This window comes from Melopsittacus undulatus, chromosome 26 (assembly GCF_012275295.1).
Source record: "Melopsittacus undulatus isolate bMelUnd1 chromosome 26, bMelUnd1.mat.Z, whole genome shotgun sequence".
Taxonomy (NCBI): domain Eukaryota; kingdom Metazoa; phylum Chordata; class Aves; order Psittaciformes; family Psittaculidae; genus Melopsittacus; species Melopsittacus undulatus.
Genome location: NC_047552.1, coordinates 406,816 through 422,531, shown reverse-complemented (window position 1 = coordinate 422,531; position 15,716 = coordinate 406,816). Strand labels below are relative to the sequence as shown.

The 15,716-nt window shown below is 54.9% G+C and overlaps 1 protein-coding gene across 1 annotated transcript; it reads left to right on the top strand.

Moving 5' to 3' along the window:
* The first annotated feature begins 3,281 nt into the window (after positions 1–3,281).
* On the top strand, positions 3,282–15,380 carry LOC117437702 (leucine-rich glioma-inactivated protein 1-like). Its single transcript, XM_034072273.1, has 9 exons — positions 3,282–3,295; positions 4,333–4,404; positions 6,012–6,083; positions 7,322–7,393; positions 8,914–9,083; positions 11,504–11,668; positions 12,361–12,474; positions 13,549–14,060; positions 15,078–15,380. Exons 1-9 carry the CDS (start codon positions 3,282–3,284, stop codon positions 15,378–15,380), a joined length of 1,494 nt encoding a protein of 497 aa, XP_033928164.1.
* The last annotated feature ends 336 nt before the right edge of the window (positions 15,381–15,716 follow it).

Sequence of the window (15,716 nt, the reverse complement as noted above, 5' to 3'; positions counted from 1 at the left end):
GCCCCCTATAGACACCCCTATAGCCCCCTCTATAGCCCCCCCTTAGCCCCCCTATAGCCCCCCTATACTCCCCCTATAGGACCCCCTTTTATCCCCCCTATAGGACCCCCCTATACCCCCCCTATAGGCCTCCCCCTATAGCCCCGTCTATATCCCCCCTATACCCTATATCCCCCCCATAGTACCCCTCTCTATCCCCCCTATACCCCCCCATAGTCTCCCTACAGCCCCCCTATAGACCCCCCATATCCCCCCTATAGCACCTCTATATCCCCCCTATACTCCCCCCATAGCCCCCCTATAGACCCCCATAACCCCCTATATGACCCCCCCATAGCACCCTATAGTACCCCCCTATAGTACTCTCCTATAAGACCCCCATAGCCCCCCTATAGCCCCCCTATAGACCCCTCTATAACCCTACCTATAACCCCCCTATACCCCCCCTATACGACCCCCCTATAGGACCCCCCTATAGGACCCCCCTATATCCCCCCCCTATACCCCCCCCATAGCCCCCCTATAGCACCCTATACCCCCCCCATAGGACCCCCCCCATAGGACCCCCCTATATCCCCCTATAGTACCCCCCTATAGGCCCCCCCCATAGACCCCCCTATAACCCCCTATACCCCCCCATAGACCCCTATATCCCTCCTAAACCCCCCTATATCCCCCCCATAGCCTCCCTATACCCCCCCTATAGGCCTCCCCCTATACCCCCCCTATATCCCCCTATATCCCCCCTATAACCTCCCTATAGTACCCCCCCATAGACCCCCTTATATCCCCCCCATACCCCCCCATACCCCCCTCTATATCCCCCCTATACCCCCCTATAGGACCCCCCCATACAAAGCCCCTTTGTCCTCCAACAGGGGTCCCTTTGTCCGAGGGGGCGTGGCCTGTGTGGGCGGGGGCGTGGCCTCAAGCCCCGCCCCTCGCCCCGCCCAGCCAATCCGGAGCCGCCGTCGAGCCGCTGCTGCTGCCATAGGGAGCAATAGGGGGGGGAGAATTGGGGGGGGCTATAGGGGTAATTGGGGTATATAGGGGCAATAAGGGGTCTATAGGGGGTCTATAGGGGGCAATAAGGGGTCTATAAGGGGTAATTGGGGTCTATAGGGGGCAATAAGGGGTCTATAGGGGGTAATTGGGGTATATAGGGGGTAATCGGGGTCTATAGGGGTAATTGGGGGGTCTATAGGGGGTAATTGGGGGGTCTATAGGGGTAATTGTGGGGGTCTATAGGGGGTAATTGGGGTCTATAGGGGGTAATTGGGGTCTATAGGGGTAATTGGGGGGTTCTATAGGGGTAATTGAGGTCTATAAGGGGTAATTGGGGGGTCTATAGGGGGCAATAAGAGGTCTATAAGGGGCAATAGGGGGTCTATAGGGGGCAATAAGGGGTCTATAGGGGTAATTGTGCTCTATAGGGGGCAATAGGGGGTCTATAGGGGGTAACTGTGGTCTATAGGGGCCAATAGGGGGGTCTATAGGGGCCAATAGGGGGGTCTATAGGGGGCCATAGGGGGTCCATAGGGGGCAATAGGGGCTCTATAGGGGGCAACAGGGGGGTCTATAAGGGTTAATTGTGGTCTATAGGGGGCAATAGGGGGTCTATAGGGGACAATAAGGGGGTCTATAGGGGGCAATTTCTGTCTATAGGGAGTAATTGGGGGTCTATAGGGGGCAATAGGGGGTAATAGGGGGTAATAGGGGGCAATAGGGGACAATAGATGGTCTATAGGCGGCAATAAGGGTTCTATAGGGGGTAATAGGGGGAAATTGGGGGGTCTATAAGGGGTAATTGCTGTCTATAGGTGGCAATAAGGGCTCTATAGGGGTCTATAGGGTGTCTATAGGGGCTCTATAGGGGTCAATAGGGGTCTATAGGGGTTATAAGGGGTCTATAGGGGTGTCTATAGGGCTCAATAGGGGTCACCCTCCTCTCCCCATCGCTCCCTATGGGGCCTCTCCTGGCCCTATTGCTGCTCCTCGGGGGGGTCCCCATCGGCCGGTACCACTGCGCATGCCCAGGGGGGTGTGAGTGCGACCGGGACAGCGTCATCTGCAGGGGGGGGATGGGACTGCCCCGGGGGCTGCCCCCCCGGCTGGCCACGTTGTGAGTAATGGGGACCCCCCCCCATTAACCCCTATGGGACCCTCCCCCCCATTAACCCCTATGGGACCCCCCCCCCCCATAACCCCCTATTGGACCCTTCCATTGGACCCCCCCCCATAACCCCCTATTGGGACCCCCCCATAACCCCCTATTGGGACCCCCCCATAACCCCCTATGGGACCCCCCCTTATGGGTCCCCACCCTTGCTCGGGGGGGGGGGGGGGGGGAGGGGGTGGGGGGAGCTCGGTCCTTTACTCCCAGTTTAACTCAGTTTAACCCCATTAGACCCCAGTTTAATCCAGTTTAGCCCAGTCTGTCCCAGTTTAAACCAGTCCATCCCACTCTAACCCAGTTTAACCCAGTTTATCCCAGTTTAACCCAGTCCATCCCAGTCCATCCCAGTCCATCTGAGTTTAACCCCGTCCATCCCAGTTTAACTCGGTTTAACCCCATTATATCCCAGTCCATCCCAGTTTAAACCCTTTAGATCCCCGTTTCACCCAGTCCGTCCCAGTTTAACCTGGTCCATTCCAGTCCATCCCAGTTTAACTCAGTTTCACCCAGTCCATCCCAGTTTAACTCAGTTTCACCCAGTCTATCCCAGTTTAACCCAGTTTAACTCAGTCCATCTCAGTTTAACCCAGTCCATCCCAGTTTAACTCCATTAGATCCCAGTTTCAACCAGTCCATCCCGGTTTGACTCCATTAGAACCCAGCTTAACCCAGTCCATCCCAGTTTAACCCAGTTTAACCCAGTCCATCCCAGTTTAACACAGTTTCACCCAGTCCGTCCCAGTTTAAGCCACTTTAACTCAGATTAACCCAGTTTAACACAGTCCATCCCAGTTTAACTCCATTAGATCCCAGTTTAACTCAGTCCATCCCAGTATAACCCAGTCTAACCCAGTCCATCCCAGTTTAACCCCATTAGATCCCAGTCCATCCCAGTATAACCCAGTCCATCCCAGTATAACCCAGTCCATCCCAGTTTAACCCAGTCCATCCCAATCCATCCCAGTATAACCCAGTATAACCCAGTCTAACCCAGTCCACCCCAGTCCATACTGGTCCCGCAGGTCTCTGGTTCGGCGCCAGATCGAGGTCCTGGCTGAAGGCAGCTTCAGGGACACCCCCAACCTACAGCTGCTGTGAGGACCCCATGGGGCCTATGGGGTCTATGGGTCTCTATGGGGTCTCTATGGGGCTCTATGGGTCTCTATGGGGCTCTATGGGGTCTCTATGGGGCTCTATGGGGCTCTATGGGGTCTCTGTGGGTCTCTATGGGGCTCTATGGGGTGTCTATGGGGTGTCTATGGGGTCTCTATGAGGCTCTATGGGGTTCTAGGGGGTCTCTATGGGTCTCTATGGGGCTCTATGGGGTCTCTATGGGGTCTCTATGGGTCTCTATGGGGTCTCTATGGGTCTCTTTGGGGCTCTATGGGGTCTCTATGGGGTCTCAATGGGTCTCTATGGGGCTCTATGGGGTCTCTATGGGGTCTCTATGGGGTCTCTATGGGTCTCTATGGGTCTCTATGGGGTCTCTATGGGGTCTCTATGGGGCTCTATGGCGTCTCTATGGGGTCTCTATGGGTCTCTATGGGGTCTCTATGTGTCTCTATGGGGTCTCTATGGGTCTCTATGGGGTCTCTATGGGGTCTCTATGGGGTCTCTATGGGGTCTCTATGGGTCTCTATGGGGTCTCTATGGGTCTCTATGGGGCTCTATGGGTCTCTATGGGGCTCTATGGGTCTCTATGGGTCTCTATGGGGTCTCTATGGGTCTCTATGGGTCTCTATGGGGTCTCTATGGTGTCTCTATGGGGTCTCTATGGGTCTCTATGGGTCTCTATGGGGTCTCTATGGGTCTCTATGTGTCTCTATGGGGTCTCTATGGGGCTCTATGGGGCTCTATGGGGTCTCTATGGGGCTCTATGGGTCTCTATGGGTCTCTATGGGTCTCTATGGGTCTCTATAGGGTCTCTATGGGGTCTCTCTGTGTCTCTATGGGGTCTCTATGGGTCTCATGGGTCTCTATGGGTCTCTATGGGTCTTTATGGGGCTCTATGGGGTCTCTATGGGGCTCTATGTGTCTCTATGTGTCTCTATGTGTCTCTATGTGTCTCTATGTGTCTCTATGGGGTCTCTATGGGGTCTCTATGTGTCTCTATGGGTCTCTATGGGTCTCTATGGGTCTCTATGGGGTCCCTATAGGTTGATCAGTACCGGGCGCTTGGGGACCATTGGGGACGGAGCATTCTCTGGCCTGATGCTGCTGGAGTACCTGTGAGTGGTACTGGGATGGACTGGGATAGACTGGGATGGACTGGGATAGACTGGGATAGACTGGGATAGACTGGGATGGACTGGGATAGACTGGGATAGACTGGGATGGACTGGGATAGACTGGGATAGACTGGGAGGGCACTGAGATAGACTGGGATAGACTGGGATGGACTGGGATAGACTGGGATAGACTGGGATAGACTGGGATAGACTGGGAGGGCACTGAGATAGACTGGGATGGACTGGGATAGACTGGGATTGACTGGGAGGGCACTGGGATAGACTGGGATTGACTGGGAGGGCACTGGGATAGATTGGGATAGACTGGGATGGACTGGGATAGACTGGGAGGGCATTGGGATAGACTGGGATAGACTGGGATGGACTGGGATAGACTGGGAGGGCACTGGGATAGACTGGGAGGTCACTGGGATGGACTGGGATAGACTGGGATGAACTGGGATAGACTGGGAGGGTACTGGGATAGACTGGGATAGACTGGGATAGACTGGGATGGACTGGGATAGACTGGGATAGACTGGGATAGACTGGGATGGACTGGGATAGATTGGGATAGACTGGGATGGCACTGGGATAGACTGGGATAGACTGGGATAGACTGGGAGGGCACTGGGATGGACTGGGATAGACTGGGAGGGCACTGGGATAGACTGGGATAGACTGGGAGGGCACTGGGATAGACTGGGATAGACTGGGAGGTCACTGGGATGGACTGGGATAGACTGGGATGAACTGGGATAGACTGGGAGGGTACTGGGATAGACTGGGATAGACTGGGATAGACTGGGATGGACTGGGATAGACTGGGATAGACTGGGATAGACTGGGATGGACTGGGATAGATTGGGATAGACTGGGATGGCACTGGGATAGACTGGGATAGACTGGGATAGACTGGGAGGGCACTGGGATGGACTGGGATAGACTGGGAGGGCACTGGGATAGACTGGGATAGACTGGGAGGGCACTGGGATAGACTGGGATAGACTGGGAGGTCACTGGGATGGACTGGGATAGACTGGGATGAACTGGGATAGACTGGGAGGGTACTGGGATAGACTGGGATAGACTGGGATAGACTGGGATAGACTGGGATGGACTGGGATAGACTGGGATGGACTGGGATAGACTGGGATAGACTGGGATGGACTGGGATAGATTGGGATAGACTGGGATGGCACTGGGATAGACTGGGATAGACTGGGATAGACTGGGATAGACTGGGATAGACTGGGATAGACTGGGAGGGCACTGGGATAGACTGGGATAGACTGGGAGGGCACTGGGATGGACTGGGATAGACTGGGATAGACTGGGAGGGCACTGGGATAGACTGGGAGGGCACTGGGATGGACTGGGATAGACTGGGATAGACTGGGAGGGCACTGGGATGGACTGGGATAGACTGGGATAGACTGGGAGGGCACTGGGATAGACTGGGAGGGCACTGGGATGGACTGGGATAGACTGGGATAGACTGGGAGGGCACTGGGAGGGCACTGGGATGGCAATGGGAGGGCACTGGGGCCATACTGGTCCATACTGGTCCATACTGGTCCATACTGGTCCATACTGGGTGTCCCCAGGTTCATTGAGGACAATGATTTGGGCTCCATTGCCCCAACAGCTCTGAGGGGTCTGCGGGGGCTGCTCTACCTGTGAGTGACTGTGGGGCCCTATGGGGCTCTATGGGGTGTCTATGGGGCTCTATGTGTCTCTATGTGTCTCTATGGTCTCTATGTGTCTCTATGTGTCTCTATGTGTCTCTATGTGTCTCTATGTGTCTCTATGTGTCTCTATGTGTCTCTATGTGTCTCTATGTGTCTCTATGAGTCTCTATGGGGTCTCTATGGGGCTCTATGTGGTCTCTATGGGGTCTCTAAGGGGTCACTATGGGGCTCTATGGGGTCTCTATGGTCTCTATGTGTCTCTATGGTCTCTATGTGTCTCTATGTGTCTCTATGTGTCTCTATGGTCTCTATGTGTCTCTATGTGTCTCTATGTGTCTCTATGTGTCTCTATGTGTCTCTATGTGTCTCTATGGTCTCTATGTGTCTCTATGGTCTCTATGTGTCTCTATGTGTCTCTATGTGTCTCTATGTGTCTCTATGTGTCTCTATGGTCTCTATGTGTCTCTATGGTCTCTATGTGTCTCTATGTGTCTCTATGTGTCTCTATGGTCTCTATGTGTCTCTATGTGTCTCTATGTGTCTCTATGTGTCTCTATGTGTCTCTATGGTCTCTATGTGTCTCTATGGTCTCTATGTGTCTCTATGTGTCTCTATGTGTCTCTATGGTCTCTATGTGTCTCTATGTGTCTCTATGTGTCTCTATGTGTCTCTATGTGTCTCTATGGGTCCCTATGGGTCTCTATGGGTCCCTATGGGTCTCTATGTGTCTCTATGTGTCTCTATGGTCTCTATGGGTCTCTATGTGTCTCTATGTGTCTCTATGGTCTCTATGTGTCTCTATGGTCTCTATGTGTCTCTATGTGTCTCTATGTGTCTCTATGTGTCTCTATGTGTCTCTATGTGTCTCTATGTGTCTCTATGGGTCCCTATGGGTCTCTATGGGTCCCTATGGGTCTCTATGTGTCTCTATGTGTCTCTATGGTCTCTATGGGTCTCTATGTGTCTCTATGTGTCTCTATGGTCTCTATGGGTCTCTATGTGTCTCTATGTGTCTCTATGTGTCTCTATGTGTCTCTATGGGTCCCTATGGGTCCCTATGGGTCTCTATGGGTCCCTATGGGTCTCTATGTGTCTCTATGTGTCTCTATGTATCTCTATGGGTCTCTATGGGTCTCTATGTGTCTCTATGTGTCTCTATGGGTCTCTATGGGGCTCTATGGGTCCCTATGGGTCTCTATGGGTCCCATACCCCATATCCCCCATAGGAGTCTGGCCAACAACCACCTGCAGACGCTGCCCAAGGGTCTGTTCCAGGGCCTGGAGACCCTGAACCAACTGTAGGTGATGTGGGGGGTGTGGGGCACCCTATAGATCCCTATTGATCCCATAGATCCCCATTGATCCCCATAGACCCCCATTGACACCCATTGACACCCATTGATCCCCATTGATCCCATTGATCCCCATTGACTCCCATTGATCCCCATTGATCCCCATTGATCCCCATTGACTCCCATTGATCCCATTGATCCCCATTGATCCCCATTGATACCTATTGGGCCCCATTGATCCCCATTGATCCCATTGACACCCATTGATCCCCATTGACTCCCATTGACACCCATTGATCCCCATTGATCCCATTGACACCCATTGACTCCCATTGATCCCGATTGACACCCGTTGACCCCCATTGATCCCCATTGATCCCCATTGACCCCCATTGATCCCCATTGATCCCATTGACACCCATTGACTCCCATTGATCCCCATTGACTCCTATTGACACCCATTGATCCCATTGACTCCCATTGATCCCCATTGACCCCCATTGATCCCCATTGATCCCATTGACTCCCATTGACCCCCATTGATCCCCATTGACTCCATTGATCCCCATTGACGCCCATTGCCGCCCATTGACACCCATTGATCCCCATTGACGCCCATTGCCGCCCATTGACACCCATTGATCCCCATTGACTCCCATTGACTCCCATTGATCCCATTGACACCCATTGATCCCCATTGATCCCCATTGATCCCCATTGATCCCCATTGACTCCCATTGACCCCCATTGGTCGCTATGGGGCAGGGACCTCCGGGGGAACCCGTTCCAGTGCTCGTGCCCCATACGTTGGCTGCTGACCTGGTTGGACAGAGCCTCAGTCCCCATTGATCCCCATTGATCCCATTGACTCCCATTGACTCCCATTGACACCCATTGATCCCCATTGACCCCCATTGATCCCCATTGACTTCCATTGACTCCCATTGACTCCCATTGACCCCCATTGATACCCATTGACTCCCATTGACTCCCATTGATCCCCATTGACTCCCATTGACCCCCATTGACCCCCATTGGTCGCTATGGGGCAGGGACCTCCGGGGGAACCCGTTCCAGTGCTCGTGCCCCATACGTTGGCTGCTGACCTGGTTGGACAGTGTCTCTGTCCCCATTGATCCACATTGATCCCCATTGATCCCCATTGATCCCCATTGATCCCTATTGACACCCATTGATCCCCATTGACCCCCATTGACTCCCATTGATCCCATTGATCCCCATTGACCCCCATTGATCCCCATTGACTTCCATTGACTCCCATTGACCTCATTAACCCCCATTGGCACCCATTGATCCCCATTTATCCCCATTGACCCCCATTGATCCCATTGACTCCCATTGATCCCCATTGACCCCCATTGATACCCATTGATCCCCATTGACACCCATTGATCCCATTGACTCCCATTGATCCCCATTGTCTCCCATTGATCCCTATTGACACCCATTGACCCCCATTGATCCCCATTGACTCCCATTGACCCCCATTGTTCACTATGGGGCAGGGACCTCCGGGGGAACCCGTTCCAGTGCTCGTGCCCCATACGTTGGCTGCTGACCTGGTTGGACAGAGCCTCTGTCCCCACTGAACTTGGGGTCTGTCAGAGTCCCCCCCAGCTCCGGGGGACACCTGTGGGGCAGCTGCAGCCCCGAGACTTCCAGTGCCTCAGGACAGGTATGGGGGAACCATAGGGAACCATTGGGACCCATAGAGACCTATAGGACCCATAGGCCCCCATAGAACCCATAGGCCCCCATAGAACCCCATAGGACCCATAGGACCCCATAGGACCCATAGGTCCCTATAGGACCCCATAGATACCCATAGGACCCCATAGAACCCCATAGGACCCCATAGAACACCATAGAACCCTATAGGACCCCAGCGCCATAGAACCCCATAGGACCCCATAGGAATGCACCCCAGCCCCATAGGACCCATCCCAGCCCCATAGAACCCCATAGTACCCCATATAACCCCATAGACCCCCATAGATTCCCATAGTGCCCCATAGCAGCCCCCATGCACTGACCACCCTATGGGGCTGCCCCACAGAGCTGCGGCCCCATAGAACCCCATAGGCCCCCATAGAACCTTATAGGACCCCATAAGACCCCATAGGAATGCACCTCAGCCCCATAGAACCCCATAGGCCTCCATAGGACCCCATAGACCCCCATAGAACCCCATAGACCCCCATAGAACCCCATAGGCCCCCATAGCCCCCATAGCTCCCATGCCCTGACCTCCCTATGGGGCTGCCCCACAGAGCTTCGCCCCTTCCAGTCTCTGCCCTTCTCGTCGCTGGCGGCTGAGCCCTTCGCACTTGGGGGGCAGGGGGGGGTGGTCCTGGCCCAGCCCCATAGCGGAGCCTGCCCCATAGAACCCCATAGATACCCATAGGACCCCATAGAACCCCATAGAATCCCATAGGACCCCATATCCTAACCCATAGGACCCCATAGGACCCCAGCCCCATAGGACCCCATAGAACCCCATAGGACCCCATAGGCCCCCATAGGACCCACCCCAGCCCCATAGGACGCCATATCCTGACCCATAGGACCCCATAGAACCCCAGCCCCATAGGACCCCATAGGACCCATAGAACCCCATAGGCCCCCATAGAACCCCATAGTACCCCATAGAACCCCATAGAACCCCATAGGACCCATAGAAAGCCATAGGCCCCCATAGAACCCCATAGGACCCATAGATACCCATAAGCCCCCATAGAACCCCATAGGACCCCATAGAACCCCATAGAAGCCTATAGGACCCCAGCCCCATAGAACCCCATAGGACCCCATAGGAATGCACCCCAGCTCCATAGGACCCACCCCAGCCCTATAGGACCCCATAGGACCCATAGGACCCCATAGAGCCCAATAGGCCCCCATAGCCCCCCATAGTCCCCCATAGAACCCATAGTCCCCCATAGCCCCCATGCCCTGACCTCCCTATGGGGCTGCCCCACAGAGCTGTGGCCCCATAGACCCCCATAGATACCCATAGAACCCCATAGAACCCCATAGAACCCCATAGTGCCCCATAGAACCCCATAGACCCCCATAGAGCCCCATAGAACCCATAGACCCCCATAGAACCCCATATAACCCCATAGGACCCCATAGAGCCCCATAGACCCCATAGGACCCCATGCCCTGACCTCCCTATGGGGCTGCCCCACAGAGCTGCAGACCCATAGAACCCCATAGACCCCCATAGGCCCCATAGGCCCCCATAGGACCCCATATAACCCCATAGATACCCATATAACCCCATAGGCCCCCATAGGACCCCATGCCCTGACCTCCCTATGGGGCTGCCCCACAGAGCTTCATCCCCATAGAACCCCATAGAACCCCATAGACCCCCATAGACACCCATAGAGCCCCATGCCCTGACCTCCCTATGGGGCTGCCCCACAGAGCTTCATCCCCATAGAACCCCATAGACCCCCATAGACCCCCATAGCCCCCATAGGACCCCATGCCCTGACCTCCCTATGGGGCTGCCCCACAGAGCTTCATCCCCATAGAACCCCATAGACCCCCATAGACCCCCATAGCCCCCATAGGACCCCATACACTGACCTCCCTATGGGGCTGCCCCACAGAGCTTCGCCCCTTCCAGTCTCTGCCCTTCTCGTCGCTGTCGGCTGAGCCCTTCGCACTTGGGGGGCAGGGGGGGGTGGTCCTGGCCCAGCCCCATAGCGGAGCCTGCCCCATAGAACCCCATAGATACCCATAGGACCCCATAGAACCCTATAGAACCCCATAGAAACCCATAGGACCCATAGATACCCATAAGCCCCCATAGAACCCCATAGGACCCCATAGAACCCCATAGAACCCTATAGGACCCCAGCCCCATAGAACCCCATAGGACCCCATAGGAATGCACCCCAGCCCCATAGGACCCCATAGGACCCATAGGACCCCATAGAACCCCATAGGACCCCATATCCTGACACATAGGACCCCATAGGACCCCAGCCCTATAGAACCCCATAGATCCCCATAGAGCCCCATATAACCCCATAGCCCCCATAGACCCCCATGCCCTGACCTCCCTATGGGGCTGCCCCACAGAGCTTCGCCCCTTCCAGTCTCTGCCCTTCTCGTCGCTGTCAGCTGAGCCCTTCGCACTTGGGGGGCAGGGGGGGGTGGTCCTGGCCCAGCCCCATAGCGGAGCCTGTGCCCTCCTGGAGTGGGACCAGCTGGAGGGCAGGTTCCGGGCGCCCGCGGTCATCAATGGTGAGACCCTATTGAAACCCCATAGAGACCCATTGATCCCTATTGATCCCTATTGACCCCATTGATCCCCATTGATCCCCATCGATCCCATTGATTCCATTGCCTCCCATTGATCCCCATTGCCCCTCATTGACTCCCATTGACCACATTGACACCCATTGATCCTCATTGATCCCATCACCCCCATCACCCCCATTGATCCTCATTCCCACTTAGACCCATTGATCCCCACTGACCCCCATTGAGCCCATCCCCATTGATCCCATTGACCCCATCCCCATTGACCCTATTGAGTCCCATTGATCCCATTGACCCAATTGACTCCCATTGATCCCCACTGACTCCCATTGACTTCCATTGATCCCCATTGATCCCCTTTGACCCCCATTGATCCCCATTGACCCCCATTGATCCCCATTGACTCCATTGACTTCCATTGATCCCCATTGATACCCATTGACTCCCATTGATCCTCATTGACCCCATTGATCCCCATTGACTTCCATTGATACCCATTGACTCCCATTGACCCCCATTGACCCCATTGATCCCCATTGACCCCCATTGATCCCCATTGATCCCATTGACCTCCCTTGACCTCCATTGCCCCTCATTGATCCCATTGACCCCCACTGACTTCCATTGATCCCATTGACCCCATTGCCCCACTGACACCCTATTGCCCCCCACAGGCACGTCCCCCATCGCCTGCCACCCCATCCCCCTCTCGGGCTCCCTCCTCCTCATCATGGCCCAGCTCAGCCCCCCAAGTTCCTCCGTCTGGCTCCGCTCTGGGGGTCCCGGTTCCCCATTGATCCCCATTGATCCCCATTGACTCCCATTGACTCCCATTGACTCCCATTGACACCCATTGACACCCATTGATCCCCATTGACTCCCATTGACCCCCATTGACTTCCATTGACACCCATTGACTTCCATTGACACCCATTGACTTCCATTGACACCCATTGACCCCATTGACTCCCATTGACTTCCATTGACCCCCATTGACTCTCATTGACTTCCATTGATCCCCATTGACACCCATTGACACCCATTGACCCCCATTGATTCCCATTGATTCCCATTGACTTCCATTGATCCCCATTGATACCCATTGATCCCCATTGACACCCATTGACACCCATTGATTCCCATTGACTCCCATTGACCCCCATTGACTTCCATTCATCCCCATTGACCCCCACTGACTCCCATTGACCCGCATTGATCCCCATTGATCCCCATTGACCCCATTGCCCCACTGACACCCTATTACCCCCCACAGGCACCTCCCCCATCGCCTGCCACCCCATCCCCCTCTCAGGCTCCCTCCTCCTCATCATGGCCCAGCTCAGCCCCCCAAGTTCCTCCGTCTGGCTCCGCTCTGGGGGTCCCGGTTCCCCATTGATCCCCATTGACTCCCATTGACACCCATTGATCCCCATTGATCCCCATTGACTTCCATTGACACCCATTGATTCCCATTGACTCCCATTGATCCCCATTGATCCCCATTGATCCCCATTGACCCCCATTGATACCCATTGACTGCCATTGACACCCATTGATCCCCATTGATCCCCATTGACTTCCATTGACACCCATTGATCCCCATTGACTCCCATTGATCTCCATTGACCCCCATTGACTCCCATTGACTCCCATTGATACCCATTGATCCCCATTGATCCCATTGACCCCCATTGACTCCCATTGACTTCCATTGATCCCCATTGACCCCAATTGACTTCCATTGATCCCCATTGACTCCCATTGATATCCATTGATCCCCATTGATCCCCATTGACCCCCATTGACTCCCATTGACCCTTATCGCCCCCCATTGACCCCCATTGATCTCCATTGCCCCACAGGCACCTCCCCCATCGCCTGCCACCCCATCCCCCTCTCTGGCTCCCTCCTCCTCATCATGGCCCAGCTCAGCCCCCCAAGTTCCTCCGTCTGGCTCCGCTCTGGGGGTCCCGGTTCCCCATTCACCCTCATACAGACATTGGGGTCCGGCCTCCTCCGCCGGCCCCATAGCGTCAGCAGCGCCCGCCTGGGCCCCCATTGGTACTTGGGGGTCACCGACAGCTCCAAGGGGGGCACGAGCGCCATATACCGATGGGGCGGACGTGGGTTCTACCGGCACCAGTCATTGAGGCCTTGGCACCGGGATACCCATATGGAGTTCCTGGAGCTGGGGGGCAGCCCGGCCCTGGTGCTGTGCAGTGGGGCACGGAGGCCGCTGGTGTATAGGTGGAGTGGGGCTGGGTTCGTGCCCCATACGGATATACCACATGTGCCGGATGTGTATGCGGCAAAGCACTTCAGGATGAGGGGGAATGTGTTCCTGTGCTTGAGTAGGTTCCTGGGGGATGCTAAGGTGAGATCAATGGGGTGATGGGATCAATGGGGGTCAATGGGGGGCAATGGGAGTCAATGGGAGTCAATGGGGGGCAATGGAAGTCAATGGGGTCAATGGGGATCAATGGGAGACAATGGGAGTCAATGGGGGTCAATGGGGATCAATGGGGGTCAATGGGAGTCAATGGAAGTCAATGGGAGTCAAGGGGGTCAATGGGGATCAATGGGAGTCAATGGGGATCAATGGGGATCAATGGAAGTCAATGGGGGTCAATGGGGATCAATGGGTGTCAATGGGGATCAATGGGGATCAATGGGTATCAATGGGTATCAATGGGGATCAATGGGAGTCAATGGGTGTCAATGGGGATCAATGGGGATCAATGGGAGTCAATGGGTGTCAATGGGGATCAATGGGGATCAATAGGGATCAATGGAGGGCAATGGGATGTGGGGGTTGGGGAGGGGTGGGAGGGCAATGGCATAATGAGGGGTTGGACTTGGGATGGGGGCATCACCCAATGCAACACATCCTGTTCTGATGGTGACTGGCATTGACTTGACTCAACCCAACTCAACCCAACCCAACCCACCTTAACCAAACCAAACTCAACTCAATCCAACTCATCCCTATGATGACCATCACCCAACCCAACCCACCTCAAACCATCCCTATGATGACCGTCATCCAATTCCACCCAATCCAACCCATGCCTATCATGACCATCACCCAACCCAACTCATCCCTACGATGACCATCACTGACTCAACCCAACCCAACCTAATCCATCCCTATGATGACCATCATCCAACTCAACTCAACCCAACTCAACCCAACCCAACCCATTCCAATGGTGACCATCATCCAACTTAACCCAACTCAACTTAACCCAACCCAACCCATCCCTATGATGACCATCACCCAACTCAACCCAACCCAACCCAACTAAACCCAACCCAACTAAACCCAACCCAACTAAACCCAACCCAACTAAACCCAACCCAGCTAAACCCAACCTAACCCATCTCCCCCCAGGTGATGCGCTGGGAGGGCTCCATGTTCCGTGAGGTCCAACACGTCCCTGCTCGTGGCTCTTTGGTCTTCCAGCCCCTGTCCATTGGTGGCCACCGTTATGTCCTATTGGGCAACGACTATGCCCCGAGCCGGGTCTATCGCCTGGGGCCTGGGGGGCAGCTGGAGCCCATGCAGGAGCTCCTGGCCCCATCGCCGCGCTCCTTCGCCCCCATATCTATGGGGCACAGGCACTTCCTGGTGGCCTCCAGCTTCAAGGGGGCCACGCAGATCTATAGGCAGGTTACTATTGATATGGGGGCGTGAGGGTAATGGGGGTCCTATGGGGGCTATGGGGCAGAGGGAGGTCGAGGTACTGACATTGGTCACCATTGAGCACCATTGACCACCATTGACCACCATTGACCCAATGTCTCCATTGACCACCATTGACCGCCATTGGCCACCATTGACCACCATTGACCCAATGGCACCATTGACCACCATTGACCGCCATTGGCCACCATTGACCACCATTGACCCAATGGCACCATTGACCACCATTGACCACCATTGGCCACCATTGACCACCATTGACCACCATTGGCCACCATTGGCCACCATTGGCCACCATTGACCACCATTGACCACCATTGACAACCA

Excerpts from the sequence above, each read along its gene's own strand:
- LOC117437702 (XM_034072273.1), top strand. Across the intron at positions 6,084-7,321 it reads CTGCGGGGGCTGCTCTACCT|GAGTCTGGCCAACAACCACC; the intron begins GTGAGTGACTGT and ends TATCCCCCATAG. Across the intron at positions 9,084-11,503 it reads CTTCCAGTGCCTCAGGACAG|AGCTTCGCCCCTTCCAGTCT; the intron begins GTATGGGGGAAC and ends GCTGCCCCACAG.